Source organism: Lagenorhynchus albirostris, chromosome 2 (assembly GCF_949774975.1).
Source record: "Lagenorhynchus albirostris chromosome 2, mLagAlb1.1, whole genome shotgun sequence".
NCBI classification, from domain to species: domain Eukaryota; kingdom Metazoa; phylum Chordata; class Mammalia; order Artiodactyla; family Delphinidae; genus Lagenorhynchus; species Lagenorhynchus albirostris.
This window is the reverse complement of record NC_083096.1, coordinates 128,584,145-128,602,109: the sequence shown is the minus strand read 5'-3', so window position 1 is coordinate 128,602,109 and position 17,965 is coordinate 128,584,145. Positions and strand designations below refer to the sequence as shown.

The following is a 17,965-nucleotide window of genomic DNA, read 5'->3' as shown; positions in this document are numbered from 1 at the left end:
GCTCCTGAATCTACTTTACTGTAGGAATGCTGATGATTGAGGGATCTAATTGAGATAGGAGAAATTCCTGAACTAGTTCCTCTTGTTGATCATTATTTCCTAATTTTGTCCTCTTATTTACTAAAAATAGTATACCACTGTTGGTTTGTAATTCCAATTTCTATGCTTTGTTTTCTTCTACCATCCACTAGAACATTACCATTTAGACAAGGATTTCTTCTGTGATCTTGGAACTTTATTTGCTTCCTGTTACCCAAATTTTGCTGTATAAACAATATTTTATGAGGTGCTTAATTTTTACTTGACAAGTTTAATAAATCATCCAATGGTGTTACATTATTTATTTTATGGACTTTGAGTATATTTTTTGAAGGCTTTGAGCAATATTTGACAGGCGAGGCACTCAATTTGCTCATTGTTTTTACTGTAGAAAACGTTTTTTCACATTTGCCGTTTTAGCACTCATTTCTTGAATAACAGTTTTATCAAGGAAACCCACAGATTTTTTTGTTAGGCTGGAAAAAGTCTGTGAAAAGTTATAAAGTTTATTCCAAGATACGTTTTCAAATATCTGCTTGCTAGTTTTCTTCCTTAGTTTATCATCTACAACTCTACGGCTTACTTCAAAAGATACTGCTTGTATAGCTTTCTTCTGTGTTGTAGGCAGAGTTCTTTTGGGTTTGGAAGGAGTAGTAAATTGACCTCTAGCTACAGATTTGAGCATTCCACAATTTCTTTCTAAAACAATATTTGATCTTTTATATGGGTAACCATTCCCATTTTCCATAGAATGGGGAGGAAGCCTGTTTTTTGTCAAAAGTAACATTTGTACATATCCAGTCTCATGGAAAATTATGGGATTTGTATAATTTTCTTCCTGTGGATTAAAGAAGAGAGTATTCGTCATCAGTCTATTGAGGCAAGAAGGCTATAATTTTTAAAACATGAAACTAAAATTGTAAAGTATTCTAGAAATGACTACATAGAAGTTTTTAATATAAACAATAATGGTATTTAAACATATAAAAAAGATGTCCTTGTATGTGACACACTTCTTTCTCTTGACACTCTGTTCAGATGTTAGGAGTAAAATCTGAACTTTTGGCGTCCTAAAACCCTTTTTGAAATAGAGTGAGATATAAAGTCTTTATGTTTGGTGTTGTCACTGGGAAATATGATAGTTGGTGGGATGGAACATTGTTCTGTCATTTCTTAGGTTTCCATGTCCAGAAATAAGCAGCATACCAAAAAATGAATTGAGTCAAAAATCAAAAGAAATATAACTGATTATAAGCCAAAATTACAGTCTGAGTATCCTAGTAAGTTCAGACAGTGGAAAATTTTCTTTAAAATAATTATATTCATTACTACACCCCAACATTTAGCACAATACTTAGCCCAATAAAAAGTGCTCAATATATATCTGTGGAATAAAATAGCCGAAGTAATAGATTGACTTAAAAATAGATTACTTTTATCACAGTAGTAGCAAAATCTGTATGTATGAGCTACTCACTGAACTCTTTTCCACATTTCCATTGTAAGGAAGAAAGATTAACTCCACAGAAACTCATCAAATATGAGTAGAACTAGTATTTAGTTTGTAAACTTTAAGTCAATGATTGCTACTTTTCTTTTAGAAATATAATTAATGAAGTAAGAAATTAGGATCATCTCATTGTATATTAGTGTCCTTAGTGTGAAAGGCATATTAATGCATACGATCACTGAAAAAATGACAAAAGATCTAGTTTTGCAATCCACTGGTGATGCCCATGTTACCTATTTAGTGATAGGAGTAGAGGTCTGTCAAATTTTTGGTCTGTCTAATCAATACCTTAGGGAATTTTCCACCTTCCGAGTCAAAGTACACTTAGGTAGAGGCAAAAACTCGCTTTATCAGCCTCGCTTGAGGTCAGGGCGTAGGTGTGTGACCTAGGCTCTGCCACTCAGACACACCTAAGACAGTCTTCAGTTCAGAAAAAGCAAGCATTTTGAAAAGTAGGCATTGTGAAAACTATTCTAGTGAGGATGGTGGTAGATATATCTAGCGGAAGGGCAGCACTGGCAAAGATCTTAGAAACAGTGTCCCCTGCCCAGAGTCAGAGTTGTAAACTTTTATCTGTGACAACAGCATGGGCCCCAGTGGAGCAACCTGGGGCTGTAACAGGGTTAGTCCTGATTGGAGAGCTTTCAAGCCAGATTGTCTCTCCAGCATCCTAGAGACTCTGAGCTACCAGATGGCCTTTAATAAATGTATTTTCTGGTTGAAATAGTTAAAATAGATTGATAGAAAAGTGAAACATAATCCAGTCATTAAAAAAAATACCATCTTTATATTTCTTTTATAATCAAGAAAATTTGATAAATCGTTCTTTATAAAGAAAAACACAAAATTTTCAGCTGGTGCAGAGGAATCCCCAGATTTGGGGTGGAGGTTCTAAAAAGAACACTAAGAACTTGTGTTGTTGTCACTTCAGAATATGAAGCCAAGAGGGAAGGAGAATTTATCAAAGATTCTGGGCACTGGAGTATGACATTCCCACAAGGAGTAATAATACACATTTTTACTGAACAGTAGTAGATGTTTTTATTACCGTGTAAGAAGTTGCTGTCTTTGCTGGACTAATGTCGATTATCTTGGCATTTGACTTTTTCAGTTCATCCTCAAAGCACAAGGGGGGCAAGCTTTTCTTTCTTACTGAATACTCATTTAATTGATCCTTTCTGATGGATTTATTGTCTTTTGTACTAAAATCATTCATCTCTGGAGGAGATTTTATTCTGAAAATGAACACAAGTTCAGCATAAATGTTTATAAGGCTGATTTCAGCTTGTCTGTTCTTGTCTGCCTTTCCCATTCCTCAACGTCATTACTGCTATAGAACAAACATATGGACACAAAGGGGGGAAAGCCGGGGCATGGGGTGGGTGGGATGAATTGGGATTGACATATATACACTAATATGTATAAAATAGATAACTAATTAGAACCTGCTGTATAGCACAGGGAACTCCACTTCACTGTACAGTAGAAACTAACACAACATTGTAAAACAGCTATACCCCAATTAAAAAAAAAATCACTACTGCTAACATCTCCCTCAAACCCTCTGCCATACTTTCAACCTGACAAGACCATCCTTTCCTGCTTGGTTTGTGGGGGAAAACAGCAAAAGCAGGGGTGGAAGCAAGACCGTAGTATGTGTGCCTCTTTGGTTTTTGAGTGGAGAGGAAGTATATTATGTAGGTTGAGGAGAACAACAAAGGAAGAGAGATATATTTGCCACATCCTTTGTTGAGATTCTGGGATGAAAGTGCTTTGCAGGGCAGCTTCCTGCCAACACAGGGTGACCCTAGCTTTGTTATCAGGATGAAATGGTGTGGTTAGGCAGAGAGAGGATATAGTTTTCATTCCAGATCTCCCTTGGTCCACACGTGACATGGACACTGAGATTAGGCTTGCAACAAGCTTGTCATTGCAGGGGTGCAGTGACCCATAGCAAAGGCTTGACTTGGGTGAGGTATAAATAGACAGTCTAAGAAGAGATGAAGACATGACAAGAACTAAATGAGGTCTACCATACTAGTGATAGTTGAGAGTGGACCCTATCCAGGTTCAGAGAGAATAGACTGTGTGTTCATGAAACACAAATGTCAGTAGCCACAGAACATCTAGGAATGAGGTCAGCAGTACAAGGGCACTGACCCAGATCCCTGGCCAAGTACCTTTTCCTCAATGTCACAAAGTCCAGTGAGCCCCTCACTCATATACTAAGATACCATGGTAGAAAGAAACAGAAAGACTGTGTTAAGCCTAAAGAGGCTGTGCATTTTTACTCCAAACAAAGTTTAAAACACAATGGATTAATATGAATTTTTTTCATTACACAGGGTTTGAGGATCTCATGAGAAGTATCAGAACTATATAAAAATAAAAAGCTACTTTTTTTTCACATCCATGTTGTAGTGTAATTAAATTTGTATCTACTATAAAAATGCAATTGTATTCTCTCCATTCATTTTTCATTGTCTTCCTCTCCATTTGACTGTGAACTTGCAGCAGATAGAGCATGTGCTCAAGGTCTGAATGTGACCTTGTGTCACATGTGTATGACCTTGTCTGAATGTGAATGTGACTAGCTGAGCAGTCTTAGAACGGTCATTGGATTGTAGTATGGGCCTAGATGTCCATAATAAGACAGAATAAATTCATTCTGGTCTACAAGAAAATAAAAGGCAAAACTCTTCTTCTTAGAAACATCTTCGAACAAAATAAAATAAAAAAATTAAATAAATTACCTTTTATTAACTTAATCTTCTAAGTGACCAACCAAATCAAATGATCCCCTAGGTTTTTTTTTTTCAGTTTGAGCTGAAATTATAAAAGATTTTCACAAAAGACACATATATATTATGGCATTTAGAAAATACTTTGTATAAAATATTTTTCAATGTAAAATAACATGGAAAGTACTCGGTATTGTGCTTGATCTGTAGTAGCTATTCAGTAAAAACTTCTCCTCTTTTTTTTTTGCAGTACGCGGGCCTCTCACTGTTGTGGCCTCTCCCGTTGTGGAGCACAGGCTCAGCAGCCATGGCTCACAGGCCTAGTTGTTCCGTGGCATGTGGGATCCTCCCAGACCGGGACACGAACCCGTGTCCCCTGCATCGGCAGGCGGACTCTCAACCACTGCATCACCAGGGAAGCCCAGTAAAAACTTCTTAAGTGAACAAGATAGAACTGGAAAAGACTGAGATCAAGGATCTAATGTTTGGCTAACATAAAACTGGTCTTGGGGGATTTTTGTTGAAGAAAGGCGTTCCCAAATCTGCAAATCTCTCTAAAATGTAAAGTCATTATTAGCCAGTAGGAAGCCTCAAATGGTTAAACACTTGGTATGGAGACAGGTCAGTTAGCACATGCCAAACAGACTTTGCCACCTGGCATGAATAAAGTGTCCAGGGCGGAACTCTTCCAAATATGCCTGCTGGCCACTCCAGCATTTCTCTACTTTCTTAAACATGTTCCCAGACACACATGCTGTTGGCAATAAATTCAGTTTTTTTCTTATCCTCAAGTAGTTTGTATCCTAGTGCAATGTTTCCCAACCTTTTCCACATAATGACAGACATATTAGTTAATAGTCTTTGTTCAGTACACTGAGATAAACACTTGAGAACACTTGTAGCCTGGCTACCATGGGGCCAACTCCACAGTTTTGAAGGTTGAAGGATCAGCATTTCAGCACACCTATAACCCTCTCTGAGCACAAAATTACCACAGTTTATTGGTTAGGAAGCTCTGCTCTAGAGAGAGGAAATAGTCAAAAGACAAACCAACCAATAAAACATATATATAAAATAATTTCAACTACTTGTAAGTATTACAGAAAAATATAAACATAATACTTCATCTAAGGTGGCTATGGGAGACCTCTCTCAGAAGGGGATATTTGAGTTGAAATCTGAGAAAGGGAAGGAGACAGCCAGGTGAAGAGCTGGGGGAATAGCAAGTGTAAAGGTCTGAGTATGAAACCAGCTTGGAATGCTCACTGGAAGGCCAGTGTTGCTGGAGTGCAGTGATGAGGAGAGTGGAGTAAGATGAGATGAGACAGGTGTCAGGGGCCAAAACATATAAGGGCACACGTAGAACAGCCCGCCACTGCTATCAAGGAACATTTCAGAGAAGATGTGACATCTGAGTAGAACTTAAAGGATAATGCGTTAAAAAGAGGGTTGCCTACTTAAGAGTCTTTTTTCCCCCTTTTTTGCTAACAGAACTCCGATCCTATTCATTTTTCTCCAAGCAACCCTGTCCTCCAAGGGAGGCTGAGCGCCTTCCTAAATCAAGGGAATGAACCTGGAATAATCTAAGCCTGTGCTTAGATATATATTAGATTGGGTGAGCTACAACCCATCAATTTAGACAATAAATCAATTTAGCATCTCCTGACCAACATTTTAAAAAGTAGAATAGAATAGGGTGTATCACATAGATCCTTAGTAACAATTGTTCAAAACACTAAAATACTGCAATCAATTTCAACTAACAGAAAGACAAATAATTAGGGGTCTATGAATCTGAATCTTCTGCTCCACAGACAGATAGATTGATAGATACATATAGATATTGATATAGATATCAATCATTGTGATATAAAAGTATTTCATACTGTGGGTTGTGTTAAAAGCTGATAATGATTTACTGTTTTTTAGATATGAGTGTATGAAGCTATTCTAGCCAAAGAGACACCAGGGGAGGTCTGCTGGAGGGCTTTGGGGAGTATTTTCCTCATTCTTACAAAAGGGTCAAAGAGGGACTTCCCTGGTGGTCCAGTGATAAAGAATCTGCCTCACAATGTAGGGGACGCAGGTTCCATCCCTCGTCAGGGAACTAAGATCCCACATGCCACAGTGCAACTAAGCCCGTGTGCCACAGCTACTGAGCTTGCACACCTCGACTAGAGCCCATGTGTTGCAAACTACAGAGCCCTTGAGCCCTGGAGCCTGTGCACCACAACTAGAGAGAGAAAACCCGCACGCCACAACTAGAGAGAAGTCCACGCACCACAAGGAAGAGCCTGCATGCCGCAACGAAAGATCCCACATGCCTCAATGAAGATCCTGCGTTCCAACTAAGACCCCACGCAGCCAAAAATAATAAAATAAATCTTTAAAAGAAAAAAAGGGTCAAAGAGCTTTTCTCCTTTTCAGTGGGTGCTGTTACCAGTTATCTTCAATAGTGGTCACCATCTTGTACAGCAAGGCTAGGAGGACAAGCTAGTTGCTGAGACAGTAGAGGCAAGTTGAAGAAAGATGGAGAAGCTGGATATTTGATGGCATCATTAAACCCCTGAATTAACCTGGAGCTGCCTTACTGATGGACTTCTTGTTATTTGAGATTATAAATATCTTTTTTGTCTAAATCATATGGAGTTAGTTTTCTTTTAATTGCAGCTAAAAGTGTCCCAACTATTCAAGATGAATAGGAATCTATCAGGAGAAGTATGTTCTGAGCATAAAGAACAGAGTGGGTCAATCACACAGTAGTTGGAACAGGCTGTTTGCTGTTATTAGACTCAGTATAAGCAAAGGACAGAATAGACGACTGGAAAGATATTATATGCCATACTAAGGAATCTAAGCTTTACCATTTTTGCTATAGAGTCTTCAGATGTTATTAAGTAGTGAAATAATGTGGTAATATGATTAGATACTGATATTCCTTGGCTAAAGATTTTCTTAATGCCTATATCTTAAAGTTAGATGCAGTTAATTTTCAGTTACTTCAATATAAACACACAATGAGTATACCTGGAAATAGAGTCTTTTTCATTCTTATAAGCATTAGACTGAATGCTGGGTACAGGAGAAAAGATTGTAGAACCCAATGTTCTTCTACATTGTTGTTGTCTATGCTGTGAATACAGTTCATGGAAGGGCTTAGCATGTTCTTCCTAAACATAAAGAAAAGGGGAAACTATCTTAGAAATTATTTTTTCCATGTCTATATTGTAAATAATTTATACTTGATTATTCATATTTGGAATAGCTAATTATGATAACTAACAGCTGACTAGATCTTTAAATAATTTCAAATATAATGATTACTTAATCCTCAAAAAAAAAAAGCCCTATGAAATAGATGTTATTACCACTTCTTAGATGAGGGAACAAGTCTACAGAAATTTAAAAATTTGCCTATGCTCACACTTTTTACTAATTTTTATTTTCTTTGCCTCTAAAACTTAGCCATTATTTTCGTATAAAATGTATTTCTCCAAATGCAGAGAAAGTCTAAAGTTTAAGTACTGACAAGAAAAAGCCCTCTTGGTTTAAACAGAAACTTTACTGTCTCATACACAGAGCAGGTACAGCAGAATAGTTCTGAGTAAAGGGGGAGAAACTGGAAAAAAGTGATCCAGCTTTACCTAGTGTCTCAGATTGTCTCTGTATATTTCTATTTAAATATAATTATTTAGATACCCAAAATAAACATGCATATGTAAGTATAAACTGCGTAACTTGTGACTGTCCATCAACCAACCAAACAAATATTTGTTTAGTACCTACAATTTTTTTTCACACTAGGCACAGAATATATTTCATTCTGGATAATATGAGATAAAAATTTTAAATATGACAAAAATCCAGGCCATAAAGAATTCACATTCTAAATATATATGATTAGCATACATGAGTCATTGGCAAATAATGTAATAAGATAATATCACTAAGAACCAAACCAATCAATACAATCTTTAAATGGGGAGGAGTTTAGAAGAGAGGGCTGGAATAGACAGGAAACATTTCATCAGTGAGGAAGAACTTAATGCTGGGATTTGGAGATAAGAACATATCAGGAGAGGCCAACAACATACGTCCAGGGTATTCATAAGACAATCAACAGCATATTCAAAGCCAGGTGGGGCAGGGGAGCATTTATCATTTGTAGCGTATAAAGGGTAAGTTTCAATAGTCAAGAAGGATGGTTGTGAGAGGGATAGACTATCGATGTCTTCAGAGTCAAACATAAACTTTAATGTAAAGAAAAATGGCCAAAATTGACTTGAGAAGAAGTAGAAAATTTGAGCATACCAATAATTCTTAAAAGAAATGTAAAGAAGTTTCAAATAATTACCTTTAAAAAAGTAACCCAGCCCAAATAGATTTATACATAGGTTCTTTCAAATTTTTATGCAACAAACAATTCTTATGCAATATAATATCAGTTATATTAAAAAATAAATAACAACAAAGACTTTTCAGTTCTTTTCATAGCTGACATAGTCTTGAAACCAAAGTCTGAAAAGATAATGCACCAGAAGAAGCCTACAAGCTAATTTCACATATGACTTCAGGTGATTTCATAAATTCAAAATAAAATACTACTCAACACTGTACTAATGGAACAATTTGTAAGGGCCAAACAAAATTATCAAGAAATTAAAAGCTCCTGGGCTTCCCTGGTGGAGCAGTGGTTGAGAGTCTGCCTGCTGATGCAGGGGACACGGGTTCGTGTCCCGGTCCGGGAAGATCCCACATGCCTCAGAGTGGCTGGGCCCGTGAGCCACGGCCACTGAGCCTGCGCGTCCGGAGCCTGTGCTCCGCAACGGGAGAGGCCACAACAGTGAGAGGCCTGCATACCGCAAAAAAAAATAAAAGAAATTAAAAGCTCCTAATAGTTCTAAGTTATTATAATTTATGTCCCAATAGATCAAAGGAGAAAAATAATGTAATTATTTTAATAGCTGTAATATTTAAAATACATTTGATAAATTCAGTAACCATCATTGATAAGAACTGTAATAAAACTAAAGAGAATACTTTCTTAATATGATAAAGAATATCTTAGCAAAATTTAAAAAATTATACCCACATAAAACCAATAACTAATATCATGGTTAATGACAATACACTAGTGTGTGGCATGACAATAGTGACACCTATCATCACTATTATTTATAGATGTTTAGGAAATATTGAGCAATGCAGTAGGAAAAAATAAAGGAAGTAGTAAAAACTCTGGAAAATTCTTTTTCAATATGGCTGAGTAAGCCTCTATCAGAGCCACTCTCTCTCAGATAAAAACTATAAACTCTAGACAAAATACTCTAGAAAACACAAACACATACACACACACACAAGTTGCCTGAAGGTCCTGGAGAATGAACAAAAGCAGGTGACAAAGAAAAAGCATTGAAACTTGGAATTACTGACTTGCGTAGAGTGAAGTTTCTATTTTTATGGCTTTTAGTTTGAAGGCAGGCCAAAGTATAGGACATCTAAAACTCTGATAGAAAACTTAAGTTCTTTCTGGCCAGAAGAACCAGAGGAAAAAGTTCAGGCTGACCAAAACTTCTGGGAAATGAGAAGGGAATGATAGAAAGAAGAGTGCCAAAGATGATAGCCCCATCTTTTATGTATAAACCCTGTCCAAGTCTCTTGCTGACCCATGAACGATGCATGTTTAGGGAAAACTGCAAGCAGTGCAGCTAAGGATATAACAACTGAACTGAAATTTGAGCTGCTTCTATAGAGACAGAGTATATTTTGAGCCCAACCAAGTTAGCTGACTGCTAAACAGTAACATCATTACTCTTTGTAGGAATATAACAGACTCTGGAGTCTCCACATTATAACAGTTGTGGTGTCCAGGATAAATCCAACTTAACATACAAAGACCAGGAAAATGAAACCTAGTCTCAACAGAGAAGGCTATCAATCAAAACCAACCTTGAAATGACCCAGATGTTGGAATTATCAGCTTTTATGGCAGCTATTATAATTATGCTCAATGAAAAAAGTAAAATATGTTCACAGGGAATGAGAAAAAAGGAAATCTTAGAGAAATAGAAACTATTTTAAAAAATGGAAATTCTAGAACTGAAAATATATAATACCTGAAGTAAAAAAACTCACTGGTTGACTTTAAAACAGAATGGAGACATCAGAGTAAAGAGTCAGGGAACTTTAATACAGACCAATAGAAGTTACCCAATATGAAAAAAGAGAGGAGAATTTTTGTTTTTTAGAGGGATTCAGAGACATATGTGTCCCTGTGAGAAAACAATAATGAAAAGTCTGAGCCTGCTCACCTACCCTGTGATCTCAGGCCACAAGTCTCTGGACAGGAGGCTGGCTGCTGTAGGAACTCAATAAATACTTGCTGAACTCAAAAAAGAAAAGTCTGATATATATGTAACAAGAATCCCAGAAGGACAGGAAAGGTAGAATGGGGTAGAAAAATATTTAAATAAATAGTGGTGAGATGAAATATGATCTTAATTTGATGAAAGACATAAATTTATAAATTCCAGAAGCTTAATGAACCCTAAGCAGGATAATTAAGAAGAACACCATGCTTAAGCACATAATCAAACTGCTGAAAACCAAGTATGAGGAAAACATCTTTAAGCAGCCAGAGAAAAACAAGTTATACACACAGGGGAACAATTCAAAATACCCCTGATTTCTCATCAGAAACTATGGCGGTCAGAACTGTGAAGGCCAGTAGATGTTGGAACATCATCAATATGCTGAAAGAAAAAACAATTATCAGCCAAAGTTTTGTGTCAAGCAAAAATTTCCTTCAGAATATCCTTAAGACACTTTCAGGTAAAAGAAAACAGAGAATTTGTTGCCAGCAGACCTGCACTACAAAATATACTTGAGGGAGTTCTTCAGGATAAAGGGAAATGATACCAGATGGAAATATATCTTCAGGAAGTACTGAAGAGCATCAGATCTGGTTGTATTTGGTTGTTTTTTTACTCTGTTACTTTCTTTAAAACATATAGGAGTGTTGAAAGCAAAAATTATAATATTGTCTTATGGGGTTTATAGTAACACATGAAAACTATATTATGAAAGACAGGGTTAGTAAATGGTTTTATACAATTTAAAGGCTTCTAAATCTTTATGTGAAATAGTACAATTTTACTCTAAGTAGGCTTTGAAGAGTTGATGATGTATATTTTAATCCCTAAAGATACCACTAAAAAATCCAAACACAAAGAGGTACAGCTAAAAGTCAATAAATTAAAATGTTAAAAAATATTCAAATTATCCAAAAGAAGGCAGGAAAAGAAGAATGCATATATATGCATATATGTGCATTTGAACAGTGCTTGGCACACTCACGTACTACATAGATGTTTGCTATTATTATCATTCACCACAAGAAAAAAGAAAGGCAACTAGGAACTCCAGAAAAAGTACACAAGACAGTCAAGATCTAAATATAAGGGAAATTAATATATGGCATTCTTTTTTAGTAACTGATGGAGAATAAGAAAAGAGAGCCTATTGTTTTTACACTGCACCCCTTGAGAAGAAACATAGTCCTAGCACACTACTTTGTTCTACAATAAACAATTATTTACAAAAATGTAATAATATAAATGCTGTTTAAAGCATTTTTAGCTTTAGAATTAATCTACAGACAAAACATAAAGGTTTAATCAGAGTTACAAAGTGAGTATAATCATTGACCTCAAAAGTGTAAAAATAAAGATATACTTGACCTAGGGAAGAAGATGTGGAGGAAAGGCTAAAACTGTTAAGATCTTTCATCTTAAGTAAAGAGGAATCAGGAGTTAGTGATTAAAGTTGATAGGAAAGAAAAAAGTATTTAGATATATTATTTCAATGTTAAAACAGAAAAAGCAGAAAAGTAACTATCAAAGATACAGAAGAGGGGGCTTCCCTGGTGGCACAGTGGTTGAGAGTCTGCCTGCCGATGCAGGGGACACGGGTTTGTGGCCCGGTCCGGGAGGATCCCACATGCCGCGGAGCGGCTGGGCCCGTGAGCCATGGCCGCTGAGCCTGTGCATCTGGAGCCTGTGCTCCGCAATGGGAGAGGCCACAACAGTGAGAAGCCCGCGTACAGCCAAAAAAAAAAAAAGATACAGAAGAGGAAAGAGGGAGAGAAGTGAGATGTAGTGTAAATAAACTAATTCAAATTTTTGTTTTTGATTATGCAGTAGATAATGCTTAAAGTTGATAAATAAAAAATTAGCAGTAGAAGCTCATTCTTTAGAATTATAGAGTTAATCATAAGAGGAATTGAAACCCCAAAAGGTTAAACATGGTTGCTTCTGAAAAGAGGAAATTAGAACAGGAAGAACGGGTGCAAGGGCTTTGTGTTCTTATTAGCCTTTCTGTATTATTTAATTTAAAAAGGCATATGTATATTTTAATTTGTTTTTTAAAAATTAAAATGTTTTATATAAGATGCTAGTAAATTTATTATGATGAGTAATCTTATGATGAAGTTACAATATATTTATATTTCTTGGGAGATTTTTATTAAACACAAACCTATATAAAACATGTAGATGAGGATAAAACTAATAAGCCAGACAGTGTATTTTGTCAATATTTTTAAAAAGTATAAAAGGTATAAATTTGCAATAAAATGATAACATGTTATTAATTATGGTGCAAAGTATGTATTTCTTCATGTTTCATTCTCCAGATTAGCAATAAACAGGGTTAATAATAAGTAAATCAAGTGAGAGAGTGTCATGGACTTACAAGTACTACCAAATATAAAATAGATAGCTAGTGGGAAGCGGCCACATAGCACAGGGAGATCAGCTTGGTGCTTTGTGATCACCTAGAGGGGTGGGATAGGGAGGGTGGGAGGGAGCCGCAAGAGGGAGGAGGTATGAGGATATATGTATATGTATAGCTGATTCACTTTGTTCTAAACCAGAAACTAACACACCACTGTAAAACAATTATACTCCAATAAAGATGTTAAAAAAGAAAGAAAGAAAGAGCCTGCTGAGAAGAGGGGAAGGAGGTCTAGCACTTCAGCTGCCATCTTGCCACAGAGTGGAAAACCAAGGCAGGAAACCATTGTTGAGAGATGGAGACTGACCCATGATGGCATCATATCAGCCCCTGGATCCAGCTATGCCTGAAGCTAGACAGCCCTGGACATTTCATGTACATGAGCCAATAAATTGCCTTTTGTGTTTAATAAATAAATAAATATAATAATAATAAGAAGAAGAAGTAAATTAACACCTAAGAGACTCTCTTAAATGACTTCCCTTTGCTGATTCTCTGTATTAATTTCTCTCTCTAGTCTCCTAGATAAAACCTCCTGAATAATATCCAGGCATGCTCAATGGTCAAGGCTGGTTGGTCACTTTTCAGGATGCCCATGTACCTCTGCTCAGGTTGTTAGCAAGAGTCAATAGTTCTGGTGCTACAGACATAGAGAACAGACTTGGGGTTGCCAAGAGGGAGAGGTGTGGGGGAGGGATGGATTAGGAGTTTAGGATTAGCAGATGCAAACTATTATATGTAGAATGGATAAACAACAAGGTCTTACTGCATAGTACTGAGAACTATATTCAATATCCTGTGATAAACCATAATGCAAAAGAATATGAAAGAATGTATATATATGTATAACTGAATCATTTTGCTATACAGCAGAAATGAACACAACATTGTAAATCAACTATACTTCAATAAAATAAAATTTTTAAAAATGTTTCCAATAGTATTAGTGCTAAACCTGTTATAATCATTGTTACTGTAATTATGTGAGTTAAATAACTATAACCAAAATGGTCTTGGGGCTTCCCTGGTGCCGCAGTGGTTGAGAGTCCGCCTGCCGATGCAGGGTAAACGGGTTCGTGCCATGGTCCGGGAAGATCCCACGTGCCGCGGAGCGGCTGGGCCCGTGAGCCGTGGCCGCTGAGCGTGCGTGTCCGGAGCCTGTGCTCCGCAACGGGAGAGGCCACAACAGTGAGAGGCCCGTGAACCGCAAAAAGAAAAAAAAATGGTCTTGGCTACACATCAAAAGATTAACAAATGGATGTATATTTTTATATTCTAAATTAAAATAAAATATTTAAATTATGCACATATAATTTTCTGTGAGGCCCTGTCTTAACTTTGATAACTTTATGATAACATTCAATAAATAATTTCCACTGTATTGCCTGTCCAACAGATAACATATTATTTTCTCTATTATTGCCATATATAAAGTTTTGCATAATATCAGAGATGAAATCACTTTAAAATTTTATGCTTCTGAATCCTAAAATTCATTTGAATTTGGGATTTGTAGAAAAATATATAAAACTATTAGGGATAATCTGGATTTCTATTAAATAATTGTAAGCATGCAAATTAAACCTACCTCAGTTGTATCCTTAAGATAATGAAAAGATCTAATAGATCTTGATTTTAGATATTCTTCTACTGGCTCTAAAGAAAGAAATCCAAACATAAATGATATTTCTATACTGTTAGACTACTTCTAATTTAACTCAACAAACCATTTTCTCTACTTGTAAACTTTTTAGAAATGTAGTTTGTTAGAGCTAAATATATTCTAGAATAATTTGCTTTTAAAAAGAATTTCTATTAACAGAATATAACATTCAATTACTATTGTACAATAAAGCTGTATTTTCTTAGAAAAAAAGATTTCTAAATAAAACAGAATCATACTTGATAGTCAAATAAATCTTCTCATTAATTCCTTTGAAAAGAGAAAGATTCCCCTCAACCTGAATCCCCCATCTCCAATTATGAGTTTTACTAATTTGTATTATCATTTAATGGATTTTTTTTTTTAAGTAGGTATAATGTATGGTCAAGCATGCAGACTTTGGATGTAGGTAGCCTGGGACCAAAAACTACTTTTCTGTTTGTGAGTTATGTAGCTTTAGGAAAATCGTTTAACCCCTCTGAGCTTTAGCTTCCCCATCTGTTAAGTGGAAATAATAGTACTTATGTAACAGGGATGCTGTGAGGATTAAATGAGATAATAGATGTAACAAACTTACATCTGGTATTCCTTCAATCAACAGTTATTTGTTGATCACCTGCAATGTGCCAGGCCAGTGCCTGGTGTTGGACTCTGGAATTGTGATTTCTGCCCAATGATGCACACATTTTATTGGATAGTACAGAAAAGAATTAAGTAAAGAAACAAAGGAGTGAACAATTACAAATTGAGATGCATGCCGTGACAGACATAGACAGATTTTGGTGAGGGACAGCATGAGAGGGAGGTATAATTTAGATAGGGTAGTTGCTAGGGATTGAATGTTTGTGTCTCTCCCACAATTCATATGTTGAAGCTCTAATTTTCAATGTGGTGGTTTTGGGAGTTGGGCTTTGGGGAGATAATTAGGTTTAGATGAGGTGATAAGGGTAGAATGTCCATGATGAGAATAATGCTCTCTCCGCCATGTGAGAATAAAGTAAGAAGGTGGCTGTCTGCAAACCAAGGAGAAGACTCTCAACAGAACCTGATCCTACTGATCTCAGGCTTCCAGCCTCCAGAACTGTGAGAAATAAATATTTGTTGTTTAAGCCACCCAGTTTATAGTACTTTGTTATAGCAGCCTGAATAAGAGAGAAATTGGGACTGAGAGGTGGGGTGCTGCTGTAACAAATACCTAAAAATATAAAAGAACCTTTAGAACTGGGTAGTGGGTAGAGGCCGAAAGAGTTGTGAGGTGCATGCTAGAAAAAGCTAATATGGCCATGAAGAGATTTTAAAGGCAATTCTGGTGAGAACTCAGAAAGAAAGAGGAGAGGCATTGAGGAAGCTTTCATTTTCACTGAGAATACATGAATAACCATATGCAGAAATGTTGGTAGAAATACGGATGGTAAAGGCCATTCTGATGAGGTCTCAGACAGAAATGGGGAACATGCTATTGGACAATGGAGCAAAGGTGATCCTTGTTATAAAGCGGCAAAGAACTTGGCTGACTTGTGCTTGTGTTCTGGTTTTGTTGTAGAAGGTAGAACTTGTGAGTGATGAAATTGGATAGTTAGCTGAGATTTCTAAGCAAAGTGTTAAAGAAGAGGCTTGATTTCTCCTGACTGCTTGTAGTAAAAATGCAAGACGAGAGAAATGAATTGAAGACAAAATTGTTAAGCAAAATGGAACCAGAACTTAGAAAATTCTCATATTACAATAACTGAGAAAGCACGTTCAAAAGAGAACACTAAGGCTGTGGTGCACTGACTATTTGATAAGGAGATAAGGAGATTGGTATGGGTGTGAAACATGGACCTAATCAGCCATCACAGGAGAGACACTGCCAGTTTGAAGTGAAGGGGATAGAGACAGGATAAAATGAAGGAAGGCTGTCGGACTTCTTGGGTTTTACAGGATAGGACCACAGAGCTATGCACTGCAAACATGCTATTCCTCAAGACAAGGGAAGAATGACCATGAAGGTGACTCAAAGATCATCACGCCTGCCTCAGTATCAAAATCAGAGGTCACTGCCTCAGTTTCTGCCTATGGAGCCCTTGGGGTTGGGCCAACACTCTCACTAGATAGTCCTGGGGATGAAATCCTGGCCTAGCAGAGTCCCAGTGGGGAAGTGGGGGAGATGTGACCCCCCCCACTCAGCAGAGTTGTGAGAGCAGGACCTCTGCCCCAGTGGGTCAGGAAGGCAGAGCATCAAGCCAAAGAGGATTATCCTTGAGCCTCAAGATCTCATGAAGTTTGTCTTAGTAGGTTTTAAACTTCCTTGGGACCCATTACTCCATTCTTCTTTCCTATTTCTCCCTTTTGGAATGAGAATGTCTATCTTATTCCTGTCCCAACTGTATTTTGGAAGCACATAATTTGTTTGATTCCACAGGTTCAAGCTGGAGAGGAATTTTGCCTCAGGATCAATCATACCTTGAGTCTCACCATAGCTGATTTAGATGATATTTAGGTAAGACTTTGGACTTTAGTGATAACATAAAACTCAGTACGGCAGGAAAATAATTAACATGTTCTAGGATTCCTTTATTGTCCAGAAGGAGGGTAACAATATATTTTGAAAGGATGAATATTGTAATTTCTAGGGTAATCATTTAAAGAATAGAAACAGAATGCATGACTACCAAATTAGTAAAGGGGAAAAGGTTAAATTTTAAAAAGTCAGTCCTAAATAAGACATAAGAGGACAGAAGAAGAAACACAGAATCAACAGGAGAGAAAGAACAAAATAAGATGGCAGATTTAAATCCAAAGATATAAGTAGTTACATTAAGTATAAATGGACTAAATGCTCCATTTCAAAGACAAAGATTACAGAGTAGATTTAAAAATCTAACAATTTGATGTTTACAAGAGATAAGACTCTTATGTAAGAGATCATAATATTACAGAAATGTGGCAACAAGATGATGGAAAAAGATATACCATGTAAATGTTAGCCAAAAGAAAGCTGGGGTAACTACAGTAATACTGGATAATAAAACAATCACTTTGTAATTAAAAAGGGTTCAATTCACTAGAAATATATAATAATTCTAAAATTTTATGCAATTAATAACACAGCCTAAACTATATTAAAGATCTGTAAAGCAAAATTTGATAATTCTACAAGGAAAAAATAAATGAGTCTGAAATTTCTCAGCAATTGACAGAATAAGTAAGCAGAAAAATAAAAAAGGATATAGAAGAGTT

The 17,965-nt window shown here is 36.4% G+C and overlaps 1 protein-coding gene across 1 annotated transcript in view; it reads right to left on the bottom strand.

Moving 5' to 3' along the window:
- Positions 1–421: 421 nt before the first annotated feature.
- Positions 422–17,965, bottom strand: part of C2H1orf141 (chromosome 2 C1orf141 homolog) — a 39,743-nt gene continuing 22,199 nt past the window's right edge. Inside the window, exons 4-7 of the mRNA XM_060141925.1 lie at positions 14,668–14,739; positions 7,318–7,456; positions 2,598–2,784; positions 422–877 (exon numbers count right to left, since the gene is read on the bottom strand). Of these exons, the coding sequence (XP_059997908.1) occupies positions 422–877; positions 2,598–2,784; positions 7,318–7,456; positions 14,668–14,739 (854 nt within the window). The remainder of the gene's footprint in view (positions 878–2,597; positions 2,785–7,317; positions 7,457–14,667; positions 14,740–17,965) is intronic.